This window comes from Ictalurus furcatus, chromosome 12 (assembly GCF_023375685.1).
Source record: "Ictalurus furcatus strain D&B chromosome 12, Billie_1.0, whole genome shotgun sequence".
Lineage (NCBI taxonomy): Eukaryota > Metazoa > Chordata > Actinopteri > Siluriformes > Ictaluridae > Ictalurus > Ictalurus furcatus.
Genome location: NC_071266.1, coordinates 18,994,184 through 19,016,136, shown reverse-complemented (window position 1 = coordinate 19,016,136; position 21,953 = coordinate 18,994,184). Strand labels below are relative to the sequence as shown.

Genomic DNA, 21,953 nt, shown 5'->3' with positions numbered 1-21,953 from the left:
TTTAGGTCCTGTGACAATTATATTCCCTCCAAGAGACTGGTATTCATGTCTGTATCAGCCACAATGATTATCTTTTGTCCTATCTGTCAACATTTTCCCAGTGCTAATGTGAAATCTGGCCACTGATAAAATATATCGGGAACTAAACTATTCTCTGTGTTTTTTTCTCTCTCTCATAATAAAATAACACAGTACATTTCACAGTAAAGACAACCTTTTACGTATTTGTTAAAAACATCAGTAGAACAAATTTTAGGTCAGAGACATGACCTGATGTTTGTCTGATTGATCTGAAAATGTATTAGAACAAACTGGGTTATAACTGTAGAAAGAGCTCGCCGGGTTAGTAATATTGTCCTCACTTAATTGCAGATTTAATTGATTTAATCAAACCACTTGGAAACGTGGTGTGGAAATGGAATTGATTTGTTGCTTGACAGATTGTCTGTGCTTCATGTGCACTTCAAAACACTCAGTCCTTTTTATGTTTTATGTACAGCAGTAATAAGAAAAGATACTGTATGTGTTCAAAGTGTAAATACAAACTACCTGATAATTCAAACAAACAGAGCCCTCCCAGTGGCTGATGTGTGGTACTCAATGCACAGATAAAGTATGGAGTTTATTCTATGCCAGAACTTGTTTACAAGATCCATCCATCGGTACCGCTTATCCTACACAGGGACACAGGGACTTGGGGCACAAGGTGGGGGACACCCTGGGATTTTGGAAATCCCAATCAGCCTACAATGCATGTCTTTGGACTGGGGGAGGAAACCAGAGTACCCGGAGGAAACCCCTGAAGCACGGGGAGAACATGCAAACTACACGCACACAGGGCAGAGATGGGAATCGAACCCCCAGTCGAACCCTGGGAGGTGAGAGGTAAATGTGCTAACCGCTAGGTCCTAAATATTTACAAGATCTACAAGCAAAATATGAAATTTACGAGCTGCTGTTATAGAATATTAACGAACCCCTCATGACCACTCAGATTTGAGAATTCAACAATGCCATGGTCATAATTCAGATGAATTTCTTGCTGAAGGTTAATGCACTGATCACACTCTCAGAAATGTGAATGCATGCTAACAGCATCCACTGACCGGGTTAGATGGCTATACAAAGCGAGGCCATAAGACTAGCTCAGTGAATAGCCTACATACACGATATTTTCAAAAGTATGTTGACACGGGACCATCACACCAATATGTGGTTCTTCCCCAAACTGTTGCCACAAAGTTGGAAGCACACCACTGTATAGAATGTCTTTGTATGCTCTAGCATTACAATTTCCCTTGACTGGAACTAGTTCTCAGGTCAACACTGATCACTTTTGTTTTTAGACCTCAGATATGGTTATACCCTGTGCAGAAAGTGAGATGTGGGTGTAGATAAAGTTGACATTGGCCAGGAAAGAAGGAACAGATGTGGGTTTTGGGGTTAACAGGAGAGGAAATGAGAGTAAAAATGACAAGTGCCTCTGGATATGCCACCAGATCCTCTGCTAGCTGGATGGCGTCATCCATTTGGTGACACTGGACCCACTCTGCCATTCTTCCTGGAGCTGAATGATGAACTGCGTCATTACCACTATGTAGATGAATTTTGATGATTCTTGAATTCTTGCTGTATGTACTGTAGGCCAATGGGGCTTCAACTGCACTGAACAGAACTGAACTGTTTTCGCTGTTGCTCTCATTGTCCAGTTGTGTCTGTCTTGCCAGCTGCTGAGTTGTGATTTGGGTGAGAGCATAGCCAACCAGCAGGCAGACCAACCACCCCCTCTCAAGTCACCCTTGTGCAGTGACTGCATGGTCAAAGACTTTGGTTGTCTTCTGGAGTTATCCTTATGATGGTATAGAGTGGGGCATAACGTGAATGTTAGAGGGTTGCAGCACGCTCCAGACCACCTTCTTGCTCCTTCATCAGTGTCTCAAAGCATTGATGATGGTATGGTGTTGTATCTGGTGAGATACTTGGTCACCTTGCAAAGACGGCATACTGGTATCATCAGTCCCGGGTTTCAGCACCAATATGACACCCTAAGTTGGCTTAGTAGCGGATGAGTACGCTGGAGGTAGGCATTTGAACGGCAACACTGAACTTTTTCCTTTATTTGGCTACAACCAAAAGTATAAGTTTTAACCAGGCACTTTTCAAACAAACATAGACTAGATAGAAAGATAGACAGTGAAGTGTATTTTGTAGATTTATAATTCATTATTAATTGATAATTTGCTATATACACCATATGGCCAGAATTATGTGGATACCTGGCCATCACACCCATATGTGCTCATCCCAACACCATGGCCATTAACATGGAGTTGGTCGCCCTTTGCTCTTATAATAAGCTCCACTCTTCTGGGAACGCTTTCCACTAGATTTTGGAGCATGGCTGTGGGGATTTGTGATCACTCAGCCACAAGAGCATTAGTGAAGTTGGCTGCAGTGTCAGGCGAGGAGGTCTGGGGTGCAGTCGGTGTTCCAGTTCATCCTAAAGGTGTTCAGTGGGGTTGAGATCAGAGCTCTGTGCAGGACACTTGAGTTCATCCACTCCAACCTTCACTAACCATATCTTCATGGAGCTCGCTTTGTGTACAGGTGCATTGTCATGCTGGAACAGTTTTGGGCATCTTATTTCCAGTGAAGGGAAATTGTAATTCTACAGCATACAAAGACGTTATAGACAATTGTGTACTTCCAGATTTGTGGCAACAGTTTGGCTGAAGAACCACTTATGGGTGGGATGGTCAGGTGTCCACATACTTTTGACCATATAGTGTATGTTTAGTAAATTAGGAATTCTAAGCCTCCACCTCTCTCTGGGAAAGTAAACAAAAACAAATAAATGCAAATCTATAAAATACACATGGGGACTTTTATTTTTTAAGTGAGGACTTTAATTTTTTTAGACTTCCGTGTAAATCGCCTGAATATAATCAACGGTCGAAATATAACAGCACTGAAAAATGAAAACATTTACATTTCCAGTCTTAAAAAAAGCACTTTCAATTAGTTATTGATTTACTTAAAGTTAGTTATTTGAAGCAAATTTCGTATCGGTTTTATTTTTGCGTGGTGATTTATCTGGCATTATTGAGACAGCTATATTACAAGAGGCCCGATCCTGAATCTGAAAACGCGGAATCCCTAGTCACTACGTAGTGCACAAAATACAGTATGAAAGGACTTTTTACACCCTACAAAGGGCACTTCATGTCAGTTAGGACGCTGTTGGTGAGGTTCGGTTACTTCATCGTTCCAGTAGCAGCATTTTATTTCGGTTTAGAATAAAAATGGCCGGATTTCCAGGAGTGTCTGCGTTATTTGAGAACCCAAACGAGGTGTTTCTGGATGTGTCAAAACTGCTGCTGACTTACGCGGACAATATTCTCAGGTAAAAGTCCCTGCAGGTTTAATTATAAACAGATCTACCTGCTTTAGAGATGTGTTAAATTAGCGTGATCAAGCTGGACAGCTGTGTAATAACTGCTCCGTCATGTTCCTGAATGTAAATAATGGCCGAGTCCCAAACTGCTCTGATTTGGACAGTGCACTGTATAGGGTGTATAGAGTGTATTGGGTGTATAGGGTCTATATACCCTGTGCAGGGTGTATATAGAGTGTATGGAGTGTGCAGGGTGTATAGAGTATAAAGGGTGTATGGGGTGTGCAGGGTGTATAGAGTATATAGGTGTATGGGGGTGTATAGTGTATATAGAGTAAATGGTCTACGCTTTTATCCAAAGCGCTTTACACTGTGTCTCATTCACCCATTCACACACACACACACACACACTCACACAACAAGGGTAGCAGTGCTGCCATGCAAGGCGCGAACTTGCCATCGGGAGCAACTTGGGGTTCAGTGTCTTGCCCAAGAACACTTCGGTGTGTGGAGTCATGTGGGCCGACAACCCGCTCTACCACCTGAGCCAGTCGCCCTAGCCACTCTATATATCCTATACATTTAGAGTGTATGGGGTGTATAGGGTGTGCAGAGTGTATGGGGTGCATAGGTGTATAGAGGATATGGGTTTATAGGGTATATAGAGTGTATGTGGTGTATAGGGTGTATGGAGTATATAGAATATATGGGTGTGTAGGGTATATAGAGGGTGTATAGAGTGTGTATGGGTGTATGAGTGTATAGGGTGTACAGGGTGTACAGGGTGTATGGAGTATATAGAGTATATGGGTGTCTAGAGTGTATGTGGTGTATAGGGTGTATGGAGTATATAGAATATATGGGTGTGTAGGGTATATAGAGGGTGTATAGAGTGTGTATGGGTGTATGAGTGTATAGGGTGTACAGGGTGTATGGAGTATATAGAGTATATGGGTGTCTAGGGTGTATAGAGTGTGTATGAGTGTATAGGGTATATTGAGTGTGTATGGGTGTATGAGTATAGAGTGTGTATGAGTGTATAGGGTGTATAGGGTATATTGAGGGTGTATGAGTATAGAGTGTGTATGGGTGTATAGGGTATATTGAGTGCGTATGGGTGTATGAGTATAGAGGGTGTATGAGTGTATAGGGTATATTGAGTGTGTATGGGTGTATGAGTATATAGGGTGTATGGAGTATGAGTATATAGGGTGTATGGAGTATATAGAGTATATAGGGGTGTATGGAGTATATGGGTGTGTAGGGTATATAGAGTGTGTATGAGTGCATAGAGAGTATATAGGGTATATGGAGTGTATAGGGTGTATGGAGTATATAGAATATATGGGTGTGTAGGGTATATAGAGGGTGTATAGAGTGTGTATGGGTGTATGAGTGTATAGGGTGTATAGGGTGTACAGGGTGTATGGAGTATATAGAGTATATGGGTGTCTAGAGTGTATGTGGTGTATAGGGTGTATGGAGTATATAGAATATATGGGTGTGTAGGGTATATAGAGGGTGTATAGAGTGTGTATGGGTGTATGAGTGTATAGGGTGTACAGGGTGTATGGAGTATATAGAGTATATGGGTGTCTAGGGTGTATAGAGTGTGTATGAGTGTATAGGGTATATTGAGTGTGTATGGGTGTATGAGTATAGAGTGTGTATGAGTGTATAGGGTGTATAGGGTATATTGAGGGTGTATGAGTATAGAGTGTGTATGGGTGTATAGGGTATATTGAGTGCGTATGGGTGTATGAGTATAGAGGGTGTATGAGTGTATAGGGTATATTGAGTGTGTATGGGTGTATGAGTATATAGGGTGTATGGAGTATGAGTATATAGGGTGTATGGAGTATATAGAGTATATAGGGGTGTATGGAGTATATGGGTGTGTAGGGTATATAGAGTGTGTATGAGTGCATAGAGAGTATATAGGGTATATGGAGTGTATCGGGTATATTGAGTGTGTATGGGTGTATGAGTGTATAGGGTGTATGAAGTATATAGAGTATATGGGTGTGTAGGGTATATAGTGTGTATGGGTGTATAGTGTATATACAGTGTATATGCTATATGGAGTATATGGGTGTGTAGGGTATATAGAGTGTGTATGGGTGTATAGGGTATATACAGTGTATAGGTGTATGGGGTGTGTAGGGTATATATAGTGTATAGGGTATATGGAGTATATAGGGTGTATGTGTGTATAGAGTATATTGGGGTATGGGTACATGGAGTGCATAGGGTATATGGGGTGTGTAGGGTATATGGGGGCATATGGGGTGTATAGGGTATATAGAGTGTGTATAGGGTGTATGGAGTATATAGAGTATATGGGGGTGTATGGAGTATATGGGTGTGTAGAGTATATAGAGTGTGTATGGGGTGTGTAGGGTATATATAGTGTATAGGGTGTATGAGTGTATAGAGTATATTGGGGTATGGGTACATGGAGTGCATAGGGTATATGGGGTGTATAGGGTGTAAAGAGTGTGTATGGGTGTATAGGGTATATGGAGTATATAGGGTGTATGTGTGTATAGAGTATATTGGGGTATGGGTATATGGGGTGTGTAGGGTATATGGGGGCATATGGGGTGTATAGGGTATATAGAGTGTGTATGGGTGTATAGGGTGTATGGAGTATATGGGGGTGTATGGGGTATATGGGTGTGTAGGGTATATAGTGTGTATGGGGTGTGTAGGGTATATAGAGTGTATAGGGTATATGGAGTATATAGGGTGTATGTGTGTAAAGAGTATATTGGGGTATGGGTATATGGGGTGTGTAGGGTATATGGGGGCATATGGGGTGTATAGGGTATATAGAGTGTGTATGGGTGTATAGGGTATATACAGTGTATAGGTGTATGAGGTGTGTAGGGTATATAGAGTGTATAGGGTGTATGAGTGTATAGAGTATATTGGGGTATGGGTACATGGGGTGTATAGGGTGTATAGAGTGTGTATACAGTGTATAGGGTGTATGGAGTATATAGAGTGTACGGCGTATATGGGTGTGTAGGGTATATAGAGTGTGTATGGGTGTATAGGGTATGTACAGTGTATAGGTGTGTAGGGTATATAGAGTGTATAGGGTGTATGAGTGTATAGAGTATATTGGGGTATGGGTATATGGGGTGCATAGAGTATATGGGGGTATATGGGGTATATAGAGTGTGTATGAGTGTATAGGGTGTATAGAGAGTATGTAGAGTATATGGGGGTGTATGGGTGTGTAGGGTGTATGGAGTATATGGGGGTGTATGGGTATATAGAGTGTGTAATGGTTGTTTGGGTGTATAGAGTATATGGGGGTGTATGGGTGTATAGGGTATATGCGGTATATAGAGTGTGTTTGGGTATATAGAGTATGGATGTTTGGGGGTATAGGGTATATAGAGGGTGTATGGGTGTACAGGGTGTATGGAGTATTTAGAGTATGGATGTTGGGATGTATAGGGTATATGGGGTGTATTGGGTGTATAAGTGTGTGTATAGGGCCTACAGAGTGTGTAGTGTATATAGAGTGTGTAGAGTATATAGGGGGCACATTTACATTACATCTGCCCTATAAATAATATAGTGCCTTTATACAGGAAACAGGAAGTCATTTGGAATGCAGCTGATTTCATCACTGTTTTAATCCATGGTACACTATTTAACCAACCTTAATGCATCTAAAAGATGATTCCTTACATTCTTATAATCACTATCTGCTCTCACTGTCTGTCTGTCTGTCTGTCTGTCTCCCTTTGTCTATCTCTCTTTCTCTCTGTCTCTGTATGTCTGTCTCTCTCTCTGCGTGTGTCTGCGTGTGTCTGCGTGTGTCTGCGTGTGTCTGCGTGTGTCTGCGTATCATTTTCAGGAACCCAAATGAAGAGAAGTACAGGTCCATTCGTATAGGAAACCCAACCTTCTCCACTAAACTTCTTCCTGTGAAAGGAGCAGTGGAGTGCCTGTTTGAAATGGGCTTTGAGGAGGTACCTGATTCTCTTGGCCGTGTTTCATTTCTACACTGTACACTGCACCTGCCCCTTTCCTACTCTACATCCTCTTCCTTGTAGTGGTTTGCGGTGTAGTGCGCAGTGGAATGGAAGCATAATCATTTGTTATCGTACCACAGTCGATTTGCCAGCGTTTACCATTTTTAATAATGAAAGAACAATAAGTCACTTTTTATTATTTATAGTGACGTTTAATGTTGTTCAATATCCAGGAACTAATTTAGTTTTTTTATCACTTACATTATTTAAACAATATGGCTGGTGTGAGAGTGCTGTTGTGCTGAAGATCGGCACGGCTGTGATTCGAAAGTTCTATCAAGAAGAAATTAATAGGGACTAACTGACATTTCAGACATGATAGGGCCAAATAGTTTGTATATTTTCGCTCTGTCAGTGAAAATAATTCCTAAAGAAGCCGTAGCTGGGTAGAAGCTTGCCTGTTGCTAGGCAACGCACAGACTGCCTGACAGCCTGTAGTAAATGTAGTAAATGGTTTCAATGTAATGAACTGTTCGACACTGAAATTTTCCAGTGCTGTTATACTAAATATCACCACTCTTAGATTTGCATTTTCAAACGACTCGGGATTAGTGTATACGTAACATTAATCCCGATTCGTTTGAAAACGCAATTAATTTTCTCTACGTTTTGGCCTTCAAAACACTGACACGCCATTTTTGTCCAGCGAAAAGGAGCTTTTCGAAAACGAGTGGATATGTTTGAAAACCGCGTTTTCACGTTGTGGTGTGAACCGAGAAAACTGAGATATTCAAAAACATTGACGTGTTTTTAGTCACTTGACGCATTGAACTCAAATCAAACGAGATTGAGGACGATGTTGTCCTGCAGTTGTTGTGCCTGCTGTTCAGTTTGATAGCTTTGTTAAAGATTAATGTCGTACAACATTCAGATTGCGTTTTTAAATAAACGGCTGATGGAAAGCTTATTACATTTTTACTAGAGATGCACCGATTTGAAAAAAAATCCAGTTTTTCACGCCATCGGCAGATAGTTTAGAAACGTTCGATGATCAGGGCTGATTATATCCTGTCAATAAAAAGAGGGTGGGAAAACACATGGATTTCGTGCTGTGTGTAAAGATGATGTCTCTTGTGTGGAATGACGACAAAACTGCAGTTTGTAAGCGCTGTAATCTCTGCACTGCTAAAATTTTAAACTTGGAGTGAGCAGCAGTGAAGCGAGAGTTTCGGCTTCTAGGCAAATTTTTTTTTTGGCCGCGGTGCTCGAGCTGAATTAAAACGCCAGTACACTGTTGAACGATTTACTGACATCTTGAGCATCAGCTGATCTCGGTAACTGATATTTTTATTTATTTAAAAAAAACAACAACTACGTTTTAAAATGACTTTAGCTGAAAATAAAAAGAATAGCTAAAACATGACTTTTACAAGACTACAGCTTCCACACACAAATCTAGATGCAAATGTAATAAAACTACAAATAAAATAAAAATACCGGGTATCGACCCAATACTGATGCTGTGTATCGAATCAGTTGCTGTCTCTGATTACAAGCAAAAACGTCAGTCACACGCGACATAAATTTGTCGCTTTATCGTTACTTACTCATTTTACCAGAAAGTCTGAATATACTGTATATCCGGGCTTTATACCATAGTCTGTCGGAATACTCGATTCTGATTGGCTGGAAGGTGTGCGTTCGAACTGTATAATGCACAGGTAGTTCCTGTCAGTTTAATCACCGTTCGAAGTGAATGTGCTGCCTATAAACAGCTGTTACCATAGTAACATGCAGTTACAGTAGATTACAGTAGTTAAACTCACAGCTGCATTATTAGTAGCGCACTCTATCTCGCTCTAGTCTTTTTAGTCTCGTTCTCTCTCTCTCTCTAGAGTCTTTTTAGTCTCTCTCTCTAGTCTTTTTAGTTTCTCTCTCTCTCTCTCTCTCACTAGTCTTTTTAGTCTCTATCTCCAACCCCTCTCTCTCACTTGCTCTCTCTCTAATAATTATTTATTATAATTAATTGAAATAAATAGAATCTTATTGCACTACTTTATCTCTGTCTATGATTATAGAATGAACAGAATTGTAGATCTAACGATTCGGATATAAAATAACCAACAAACATTAACCGTTATTTTTATCCTTTCAGTCACATTTTGCACACATCAGTGACCGCTTTAACTTGTCAATACAGGCAAGTGACCACAGTTTAAGCGGGATAATCCACGACTAGGTGTGCTTTACGCTATTTTAATGCACCCCGGTTCTTTGCCTCCACGTTTAACGGCCACCCTACCGTGGATTATCCCTTACTTACAGTACATTATGAATTAAAAGCACTATTGGGATCTGTATTTGACTTGTCTGTTTCTGCCCTTTCAGGCTGAGACCCACTTGGTGTTCCCGAGGTCAGCGTCTGTAGATCAGCTGAGACGAGTGCGAGAGACGATAGCTGCTGAGAGAGACCAGAGACTAGGAGCAGACCAACACGCGTCATGCTCAAGCACTTCTACCTCCGTTTCCTCTCCTGCTCCGAGTCCTACAGTGGCATCGGAGCCTCAGCGCCCTATAGACCCGCCCCCATCTGTGGTAAGAGTCCAGTCGTTCGTTTGTGTGTACAAGCATCTAGTTGACTTTTTCCTCCATGCTCATGCACACCTTTTTCCCCTTAGTCAACAATAACAGTGAAAATATCTCAGCCGACCTATCTACCTTTCTCTATGTTTTCTGTTTTAAGCTTGATCTATTTAACTAAGGCAAATAGCTAGAGCTAGATCTAGCACACACACACACACATATATCAGATTATCCTTTATTTATTTCTTCTTTTGTGTTGCAGTTAGGTAGCAAGTCCTTCCTTGGGACTCTGCAATCAAATTTTCAGCACTTGATTGTGTACGAGAATCCTGAACTTCAGCGGAAAGCGTTGAGCTGTTTACCACATGAGCAGCTCTGCTCCAGAGCTAAAGATCGACTGTGCAAGGCCAGAGAAGCAGACCCGGGTAAGAGTTTTGTACTGCACTCTATACTGTACTTACGGGATCAATACTGTTAGTCTACTGCGCTCATGGAGTACGGATATTAAAGTAGTAATCAAATACAAACAAATAAATATGTAATAAAAAAAAAAGTAGTACATGCAAGACTTGTGTTCAGAATATAATAGCTTATATTTAGCTCATGCTAAAATGAGCAACGACGCTCAATGCCCAAAGCTGATTATTTTCCAATGAGAGCACACCAGAAGTTTTTTTTTTTTTCTTTCCCCACCCCCCCCTTCTTATTTTTTTCCCTTCTTATACCACAGCATGTTGCCAAGATTAATAATGTTTAATTTATTAATGAACAACTGGTGCAGACATTCACTGATGCTCAAGAGGGCAACACGATACATTAAGAGCCATGGGGGTGTAAACTTTTGAACAGGACGATCGGTGTAAATTATTTTTTTTATTTGTTTAAAGATCTTGTTTGTTTTTCTTTTAGTACTTTTAGTAGTCTTTCTTGAGCATCAGTTAATTGTTTGAACATTATGTTATAGTTGTGTATGAGTCCCTCAGCTGTACTCAGTGTGAAAAGATGGATCTCAACATCATATAGACACTGCTGGAAAGGGGTCAAATATGCAGAAGATGCTGGAAAAGTAAAGAATGTGCAGGACCTGGAGGATTTTTCTGAAGAACAGTGGGCAGTTTAACTGCTCAGGACAAACAAATGAGTCATGAACAACTATCACAAAACATAAACACAGTCGTTGATCATCCAGGTAACGACACACAGGATTAATAATCAAGCGTATGTAATCTTTGGAACTGGTTCATTTGTGTGAATTCAGTTATTACTGTGTCTTGTGGACTAGATGTAAACACCTGTTATGTGAAATAGTTTATTCAGGGCAGAACTAAATAAAAAACTAAATGCAAAGTTTATGATACCTCTTTATTTTAAAAAAAAATTATTAACATTTTGCAGATTCTGCAAGGGGTATGTAAATTTATGAGCACAACTGTAGATGAGATCAAACACTTTTATTCATCCCAGAGGGAAATTCACATATTACAGCAGCACAGAGAGTTAGAAAGTATACTAAAAGTAATTTTAACACTAGAAATTAAATAAAATAAAAATAAATATATAAAAATAGAATGGAGTGCCAGAGTGTGATGTGGTAGAGCACTGGAGTGTAAACGTTGTAACGGGAGTCTTGAGTGGAATTAAAATGGACAGCCATCATAAGCTGTCTGAGCTTGAGAAAAGCTTATCCAGCGATGAGTAATGCATGACACATATTCTGCATTTCACAACTCCTTTATTTTTGTCCTGACACAGATATTTGGTTCCTCTGCTCTATTGCCTATATAGTGTCTGTATAGTCTGAATTGTGCCTGTTCTGCTGAAACGTCTGTTTTGTGTATATTCCTAATGTGCTATGTGTAGTCCTTTTCAGTATGAACTCCACTGAACGCAGAAGTTTCTGATTTCTAATGCCTGATTTTGTAAATCATAAAAATCTCTAGCAGTGAATCATCTTGTTCCTACGTTTAGAGTGTAGTCTTGCTGAGGAGGATATGCTGGTGCTGGAGCTGTTACAGTGGTTTAAGCAGGATTTCTTCACCTGGGTGGACAGCCTACCGTGCAGCCGGTGCGGGGGTTGCACGCACTCCTCCGGTTCCCTCCCACCCTCTACAGATGACCTACGCTGGGATGCTGGTCGTGTAGAGAACCACTACTGCGACGCCTGCAACCTCACCACCAGATTCCCAAGGTACTGAAGCTTGTTTATCAGAAATACACTCTGCATCTTTTTAATTTATGATAAGGTATATTCCTATCCAGATGTTCTGCAGATTTAAGTGGAAAGTCAGCAAGCAATGGTCTCCATTACCTTTTGTTGTTCTGTAGAGGGTGTCAAAATGTTTAGAATTGCACAGTGTTATTAAGCGTCACAGTATTGGGGGTTTTCTTCCAATAATGCACTTTGGCGGTTTATATTTGAACAAAACATCATAATATTTTGAGAAATGTTTTGCTATTTATTTAGGCTAATTTCTAACCTGCCTGCAAAGATCACGTTGGGTAAGGAGCCGGTTTAACAAAAACAGAAGTAAAAGCAGTCCGTGTGTGTAAAGATGTCTAAAACCTTGTTAACTAAGTGTGATTTCCTGACCTAAAGCCTAATGAGATCAGTTTGTGACCAGATACTCGCTCTCAAAAATGTCCGCAGTGCTCTTGTTCGGTCACGTCGTCAAAACCGATAAGATCGCTCACACAGTCTATAGAGACGACAGCGAAAATGTTTAAATGATTTAATAAAAAGACATTCAAAAAAGTTAAGCGAAAAAAACTTGGGCTGTAGAGGCCGAGCTGGATTTTACCGATAACGAAGTTGGGCAGTACCTGACGATGAGCGATAGATCAACTGATAGTTTTTAAAACTGATACTGAATGAAAATTCAAACACTGAAAGTAAAATATTGCTTTATCACAGAAGTAAACAGTACTGATTGTACCATGAAAATGTACTGTACTTTAAAATAAATAAATAAATATTAGAGATGCACCGATGCAAAAGGCTATTATATGCTGTCAATCAAAAGAGGGCGGGAAAACACAAAACTGCAGTTTGTAAGCTCTGTAATCTCTGCACTGCTAAAATTTTACACTGGATGCTGCAGCAGTGAAGTGCGAGTTTCGGCGGCGAGTCTAATTATTTTATTTTATTTATTTATTTATTGCCGAGCTGCTTGCGCTGAATTAAAGCGCCAGTACACCAATGAACGATTTAAATGAAGATGAGTTGACAAGTATATATTGCACGGAAATGTATATTTGTAGAGTAGTATATTTCATATAAGGTTAATGTTAATATATAAAAAAGTTGATATTATATATTACCAGTTTGATGTCAGTGATGAAGTAGAAATACTTTTGTTTGTGGTGAGTGAATGTGAAGCCTAACAGGAGGTTTTTTAGAATTCAGTCAATGTTAATATGAATTAATGACATTCAATAAGTTAATAATCTTACTTTAATCTTCAGAATTTAGTTCATGTGTTAATGTTAATTAGAGTAATGTGTTTTCTGTTTATGAGACCAGTTATTGTGAAACAACTTGTTGAAATGGAGAGAATAAAGTTTTTATTTGCATTTCCTTCAGAATTGTGGAATTAATTATTATTCATTTAAAAGAAGGTATAAAAGGCAGAACTATCGGTATCGGCCGATATCACTGAATAATCGGTTATCGGTATCGGCTCAGAAATGTAGTATCTGTAAAAAAGCTTTATGAGAGATGCATATGAGACGCTGCAGCAGTGTGAACGGAAAGAAAAGAAAGCCTGTAGTTTTCCAGGCCAGCACACACCACTTTTTGACATACTATGTGATATGGGACATAGCACTAGGATCTGGTTCCCTTTACTATATATAGAATGAAAAGTCTAGGGGGTGGAGTCAGACCTGATCCTCGGCGGTGCCTAGGTCTAGTCGTACTCGGTGCGTTTCCGGCTGAATTAGCGTGCATTTTCTGTTCCATGTGGTACCACGTCTCATGGGTTACGCTTAGGTTTATAGGAGTAGTTGGATCAGGTCCAGTTCTAGCCCTTGGACTTTTGGTTCTGCAGCAAGCGCTATCTCAGTTTTGCCGTTTCTGTTTAGATACAATAACCCGGAGAAACTGCTGGAGACCAGGAGGGGGCGCTGTGGAGAATGGGCCAACTGCTTCACTCTGTGCTGCAGAGCGTTGGGGCTGGAGGCCAGGTACATCTGGGACTCGACAGGTATGCTGAACACCTTTCTCGTCTCTCTCAGCCATTAGCACACAAACATGTTGCTTTCATTCAACTTCTTTCCAGACTGATTGACGTCGTGCTCGTGTATGTATCGTGTATAATTTATTGCTGTGTTTTTTAGATCACGTGTGGACGGAGGTGTACTCTCAGTCTCAGCGGCGCTGGCTGCACTGTGATCCCTGCGAAAACGCATGCGACACACCTCTGCTCTACGAGATGGGCTGGGGCAAGAAGCTTTCCTACATCTTCGCTTTCTCAAAAGATCAGGTACAAACATCTTGTCGGTCCTCCAAATCTTACTGCAATATGATAAAACGCTAGGAACGATCATGTAACCCAGGAAGTGCAACTTACGACACAATCCCCTTATGGTTTTCATTTCCGGGATCCGTATTAGGAACGGGCAATGTGACACAATCATCATGCGACCAACATAAACACGGATGTATCTCTAAAGCGTAATCCATATACAGTCGGGTTCATAAGTATTTGGACGACGACAGTTTTTGTGGTTTTGCCATTAAGATGTGATTGAAATGTAGACTTTCAGCTTTAATTCAAAGGGGTTTAACAAAACTATCGCGTTAACCGTTAAGGAATTACAGCCGTGTTTTTATTTTTTAATTTTTTTATACAGACTCTCTCCATTTTCACAGGCTCAAAAGTAATTGGATAATTGACTAATAAGCAGTTTGATGGCCAGGTGTGGCTTGTTTCCTCATTATGACAGATTAAGGAGACAAAAGGTTTGGAGTTGATTCCAAGTGTTGAAATTTGCATTTAGTAGCTGTTCATGCGAACTCTCAATATATGGTCCAAAAAGGTGTCGATGGAAGTGAAGGAGGGCATCATTAGGCTGCAAAAACAAAACAGACCTAAGTTAGAGAGGAGTGGAAAAATCATCAATTTGTTATGTTCTTAAATATAAAGGAATGCACTAGCGAGCTCCGCAAACAACAAAAGGCCTGGAAGACAATAAAGTGGAAAAACCCCTTCACAACATCTAGCCAAGTCAAGAACACTCTGGTGGAGGAAGGCGTATATCATCATCACAGTCTACAATTAAGAGTGTTTGGTGATGTCCATGGGTTCCAGACTGCAGGCAGTCATTGACTACAAAGGATTTGCATCCAAGTATTAAAAATAATCCTAATATTTATGATTGTCGATTAGGCTGTAATAAGCTGTCCGAAATGGTTAATGCAATATGCTGAAAGTCTTGATTTGCTTCATTTCAAATCTACTACAACGTTCGAGGCAAAATTATGAAAATTGTCACTTTCACGTATGGATCTGACTTTGATTCTAAACTTTGGAAATAGAAAAAAAAAACCCCACCCCTGTGGTCAGTTATGAAAAACCGTTAGAATAGTGAATAATTATATTGTATCGTTATTTGTGTATAATTGAAATCTCCGTGTGGTGTACGATTGCAGGTGGTTGATGTAACATGGCGCTACTCCTGTAAGCATCAGGAAGTTCTTTCCAGACGTACACAGGTGCAGGAAACATGGCTGCTACACACTATCAATGGACTTAATGCTGTGGTAAGTAACGCCCGGCCAGATTCAAGTAAGCAGTGTTCACTAAATGTTTAACAATGTATTTGCATTAGGTGAGATTAGTCTTTTCTTCCCTCCCCAAGATTATGTTTTTAACATTTTATGTAAGTTCAACATTCAAATGATTCCCGCCCATGTTCACGAAGCTCCGCCCCCAGGTGGCCCATAGTGTAATGTGTGTATAAAATGACCGACAGGAGGCGCATCCAAATACCAACAAGCTTTCGGACCGGAAGTCAGTTTTCCAATCAGGTTTTCTGAACAAATTAATATACCTTTGCCAACACCATGGCTTAATGCCATGCGCAGGGGTTAAAAAAATATAAAAAAAAATTTAATCATGTTATACATATCTTCCAGGTTATTTGTACAACAACTACTGCACCTTCTTTAAAAATAAATGTAATATACAGCTGAGTGTAATTATTTGTGGTGTTGCTTTAAAAGATGGCAAATATTTTTAAATAATGACGCACTCATATAATAATAATAATAATAATAATAATGTGATCTGTTTTGTTATCTTTGTTGTAGAATTATACACACAGTGTATAATTAGTGTATGAGTTACTATTTTTAAGAGGTTTATAGCAGCAGCAACAAACTGATGTTTTTAGCAATTTATTAATGCCGTCTTATACCGCTGTCGAATGCTCGATTCTGATTGGTCAGACGGTGTTGGTTCATTTTCTATAACAGCAGCCGTACGGTATAGCCGTAATTCGCATCGCAGGTGCACTCGTTCGAGTACGTTTCTGTAGTGACAGTTTAAGCCTAGTTCACACTGCACCGACAACTGCCGAGCAACGGCGGCAGACAGGTTTGTCGGGTTTTGTCAGCTCAGCGTGTTAACCCTGTCTGCATCTGTTAACGTTGGACGCCGTTTGTTTTCACCGACCGAACATGTTTGATCGGCATTTGTCGGCTGTGGAATGTCCAAGCAGTGTGGAATGACTGACTGATTGATTTATTTATTTTTCTTTTCCAACAAACTCTGACGTAATCTGACCTGGGCGCGATCCGTTGCCATGACAATGAGGCAAGCATCCCTGAAAACTTCATAGAAACGAAAACCCATGCACAAGGTGTTAAGCGTGTTAAATCATTGTTGTGGGTAAAATGCTAGATTTCTGGATGAATCTGAAAGAAGAGGATAAATTACGTATCGATGTGTTTTATTTAAATAACATTTTTTATTTTGACCCCCAGTAAGGAGTATCTACTCTCTTTTTTTTGTTTGTTTGTTTGTTTGTTTGTTTTGGTTTTAATCGGGATCATCCGCTAACCATGTGCCGTTTTTTCTGTATTCTTTTTCACAATGTAAAAAGTGAAACAGAAATCGCAACAAATGTTTGTTGCTTACGTTTTGTGTAAAAATATCGTTCATAGCGTAAGATCTAATAGTGTAAGGTCTTAGCTTACCACATAGCCTAGCGTGAGAAGTTTTTCTTGGAGTTGCAAGGTTTCTCAGCATAAACGTAAGTGAGTGCCCTGTCTTTCACGTTGCAGCAACCGAGGCTTCACCCACAACCTCTTTCCTCTCTCTCTTCGTCTTTTCAGGCTAAGAATGACACGTGAAGACTTTAGTAGTAGTAAAATTTGGATTGTGGTCAAAGGATCGTCCGTTTTTAAAGCAGTCTGACTGTCTGTTTTTTAAAAAAAAAAAAAAAAAAAAAAAAAAAGGTTCTTAGTGTCTGTTGGGGCAGTGTGAACTAGGCTTTATACACACACACACACACTTGTATGGTGGACGCTCGACATAAACACGTATGTAATTTTCAAATCGCTGTTATTGAGAGAATGTTTTTTAAAAAAAAAACACCACCACCAGCAGTAACTCTGCTTTGCATTGAGCCACATCACAGCACCCTGTTGTCGATTATTTTCCTGTATCAGCACACCCCATTGTTTTATTCCTTAAACAACAAATATGAATGCGGTATGGACCGTGTGTGCACAGAGGCAGCAGTCACTGAGTGCCGAGAGGAAGCAGGAATTGCTGGAGAGGTTGTTAGTCGAGCTGGTGGAGTTCATTTCTCCAAAGAGCCCAAAGCCAGGAGAGACAGGAGGCCGGATTTCAGGTTCTCTCGCTTGGAGGGCTGCTCGTGGAGAGACCGGTGGTGCTGCTGCTTCCAAAGAGGTGAGAGATTCATTTCTATTATTCATTTATGCTAGTCCATCACATTCCTAACTGTCCTGCAAGTCGATGCACTTCCTATTGTGATGACAATTTGTGGTCTTTTTATTATTATTATTATTATTATTATTATTTATTTTATTTTATTTTCATTTCCAGAAAGCCACAGAGTTTGTGTTTATCCCCACTGAGTCAGAGAAGGATGCAAAGACATTCCACCTACAATATAATGTGGCCAAAGACTGTTACTGTAGAGTGCACAACAACCAAGAGAAGATCCTGGGCTGGGAAAAGGGAGTTTGGAAGAATGAGTCTGTGTTCAGGAAAGAAGAACAAGACTGGCAGATGGTTAGCGTGAATCTGCAGCGATTTAATGTTTTTTAAAAAAAATAATCTGCATGGTTTTTCTTTATTGCTCACTCATTAGTCATAAGGTTTGCCTGTATGTGAATTATTGTCCCTTATATTCCAGTCCCTCCAGGATTTCGTGATTGTAGAAATGAACGCAAAATCAATCAAACTTCGCAATATACAGTACTGTGCAAAGTTTTAGGCATGTGCAGAGAAATGCTGTAGAGCAGGGGTGTCCAATCTTCATTCCAACCAAGCAGAAGCCACACCCGAGTCTACTGAAAGCCAGGATCATCTGATTAAACAGGTGGAATCAGGTGTGGCTCCTGCTTGATTGGAATGAAAACCTGCACCCACACCGGCCCTTTGCGGATAAGATTGGACACCCTGGTGTAGAGTAAAGATGGCTTCAAAATAATGTAATGAAATTAAATGTTTCTAAATAGTAATAAATGAAAGTCAATATTTGGTGTGACAAAAAAAAATAAAAAGAGTAGTCTCTGGTATAATTAGTGCAGTTTTATAAGGAAATGAGCTGTACGTTTTATTGAGCATCTCGCAGAAACCGACACGGTTCTTCTGGAGACTGACTGTCGCACTCGCTTCTTATCTTTTAGCAAACCCAGTAGCCTTCATTGTGGTTTTTTTTTTTTTTTTGGTCTGAAAAGTATCTCTTACCACATAATATACTGCTTTCTTTACTGCCATACAAACATTTTTTTTATTTTTATTTTGTGCTAGAAAACTAATGTTTGGGAATCGAAAATGTTTTTGTACTGACTCGATAATGTAGAAGTCATCAAATAAAAATCTATAACAAAGTTTGTACTAAAAAAAAAAAAAAATAGGCTGCCTAAAACTTTTGCACAGTAGTGTATACATTTTTCAAAATGAATGCAATGTGACATCATCACAATGTGCATTCAGCCAAAGCCCTCTTCGATTCATGCACACTGATCATGAGTACAGCTCAAATTGACCAACAGTTGTGACTGTAAATGATCAATTCAAGTAGTTTTCTGACAAAAAAAAAGCAGAAAATAATTCCGGAAATTGCATCACAACTCTCCCTATTCATTTGTGTGTGTGTGTGTGTGTGTGTGTGTGTGTGTGTGGTTGGTTGGTTGGTTGGTTTCTAGGTGTACCTCACTCGAACAGAGGGCTCTTCCTCAGGCAGGCTGTGTTGGAGGATTGTGTGTGCGCCTGTGGGGATGACGATTAAATCTGTCTCAGTCAGGGCTGTCAGTCAAACCTTCCACTCTGGTGCCGTCTACTGGAGATTACGCTCTTCGCAATCCACCGTCGAGTTTCCCGGAGGTATAAAAAATCCTGCTGGATAGATCATTCAATACTCAAGTTGGAGTCGAGATCAGACACCCAGGTTTTTGAGTCATTGCAATAGATATGCAACTATTGTTATTACAGGTAATAATGCGGATATGCTTTATGCACGTGTAAGGAATATATAATAAGGAAAATAATCAACAACAGGGTGGTGTGATGCATGTTACCGCGTGACCTTGATTTGTTTGTCTAGAGCAGTGCATCTCGAAGTCTTTTATTCATCTTGTGCTATATACTGTTGGCAATTCGTCAATGATGCAATATTTCTGAATTAAAGAACACGTTGTACTTTTTAGCAGTTTTTAGTTACATTTAGTGTTGTGGAACATCCATAAAACGAAGTTAGTTCCTGTTATAACATCTATAAATTGTTGCTCCATCATCTGTTTTTTTTTTTTTTTTTTTTTTTTTCCCCCCTTCTCCCCTCCTTCTAGAAGTTAACTCCCATTGAGACTCTTCCATGGTGGAAAAATGGCCGACTGTGACAAAACACTGACACTGGAGACTCCTTCCATAATTATATAATATGTTAATAATAAGGAATTTGTGATCTGCCAAACAGGAAGTCAGCCATGTTGGGAAATTTAAAAAAAAAAAAAAAAAATTTTTTTTTTTTTTTAAATTTATTAATTTTTTTGCTTCTCTTACACGAAATTTGGATCATAACATTGTGAGATCGGTCCAACAAATAATTTCGCAGCAAACAAATTCGCAAGCGTATTTGACTGCTAAATCGCCAAACAGAATGTGAGGGCATATCTTAGCAACGCTTTTATATATTGATGGTGATGTATAATTAGCAGGATGAGCTGGAGTTAAGAAACAAGATATAACATCGCTTACAACTTGGGAGGGCTACCAAAAACAGGAAGTGAGGTGATATCTTGGCAACGACCTGATGTTTTATCTTCAAATTTGGTTTATCTCCTATGGTCCCAGTGGCTTCTGGTCTTTCTCAGTCACTAAGGTACAGGCACAGGCACAAGCACAGGCAAAGAAAGTGCTTGGCCCCCTTAATTACTGCTTGCAGCTACAGTTTTAAGTTCTTTCAAGCTGTGCTTGCCCATTCATGGCTTATTAATGTTTTTATACAGTTAAATGAATGATATTAGACCTCATAATTAGTGTCATGCATGTAGTAGGACTGTAAGCCGATGTACAGCCAAGCGTACAGAGCCATATCGTCTGAGACAAACACGCACCATACTCTTAGTAATGAAACCTAAACCACGGTAAAGTTTCTGTGGTCACAGAAACTCTCTGTTCAAAAGAACGCAACGTGTTGATATCATACTGTTGTCACTGAGCTGATCTGTGTGTTTATATCTTCAAAATATGAGAAGATGGTAGTATTTACATCTGGAACTGCATCCAGATCACTGAGTCTGAAGTTAAAAAATGTTTATAAGGTAACCCAAACTCGTTAAATGTCACTTGAAGGCGCTTCTGCTCTGTGCGATATAATTTAACAGTATCACTGCTTGGTTTCGCAGATGGTAAAATGCACTCACCGACAGGCCTCACAGGGTCTGAAGAAGTGGTGGTAGAAGCGGAGCTGAGTGGAGGGGATGGAGAGGTGGCGTGGCAACATGCCCAGCTGTTCAGACAGAGTTTGAAGGACACTGAGACATCTTCGTTTGAGATTCTTGTGGAAATGGAGGATGCTTGATAAGAGTGTAGTGGCCTTGTGGCCTTGTTCTGTGGTTTGACAAGCAAACTAAAAATGTTCTGGGAAGTCAAAGTTAATGTGAGTAAATGAGTGACTTGATGTGAAAAGCACAGTCTCACTTTTCAAATGATGTTCTTTTCATGAGAAATGTCTCAATTGAATACAATGTCTATAAGGGATAGAACAGTGAATCTCGTATGATTCTACTCTTATTTTTTTTATCGTTTCTCCAAATTTGTGTTTTAATAAGGAATGCATCCATACAACTTTTTCTATTATTGATACAAATAGCTCAGCTACTTGGTAAATTGATACAAACGGAGAGCTCCTGATCGCAGTACTCTGTTTCGGATCAGTACATGCCTAATGTTAATCTTTAGACCAATTGTATTTGTAATTATAGCAACTGAGACACTGTTTAAAACTTGTGCTCGTGTGTATTGTAAGGAATGATGTGGAAGGTTTTATAATGATCATTTGGCAGCAGGGTGTATGATGATGTATACCTCCAGTGTGTCAAACTTTATCGATTATTTTCTCTCTGTTTTTATTTGAGGCCAGTTAAAAAAAAAAAATCAGACCTCAACATTTTTGTCTTTATTTTTTTTATGGAATAATGTTTTTCAGTTACTTTATTATCCAGTTGTTTTCAATTACCTTATTAAATGAATTGTTTGCAGAGTCAGAAATATTCTTTACCGTTTAAC

At 39.7% G+C, this 21,953-nt stretch overlaps 1 protein-coding gene across 1 annotated transcript; it reads left to right on the top strand.

Annotated features, from left to right (window-relative positions):
- Positions 1–2,878: 2,878 nt before the first annotated feature.
- On the top strand, positions 2,879–21,927 carry ngly1 (N-glycanase 1). Its single transcript, XM_053638180.1, has 12 exons — positions 2,879–3,403; positions 7,269–7,383; positions 9,775–9,981; positions 10,232–10,394; positions 11,938–12,157; positions 14,050–14,171; positions 14,305–14,450; positions 15,620–15,730; positions 17,706–17,885; positions 18,042–18,230; positions 19,373–19,550; positions 21,071–21,927. The coding sequence occupies exons 1-12, from the start codon at positions 3,303–3,305 to the stop codon at positions 21,244–21,246; spliced, it is 1,908 nt and encodes a 635-aa protein (XP_053494155.1). The 5' UTR covers positions 2,879–3,302; the 3' UTR covers positions 21,247–21,927.
- The last annotated feature ends 26 nt before the right edge of the window (positions 21,928–21,953 follow it).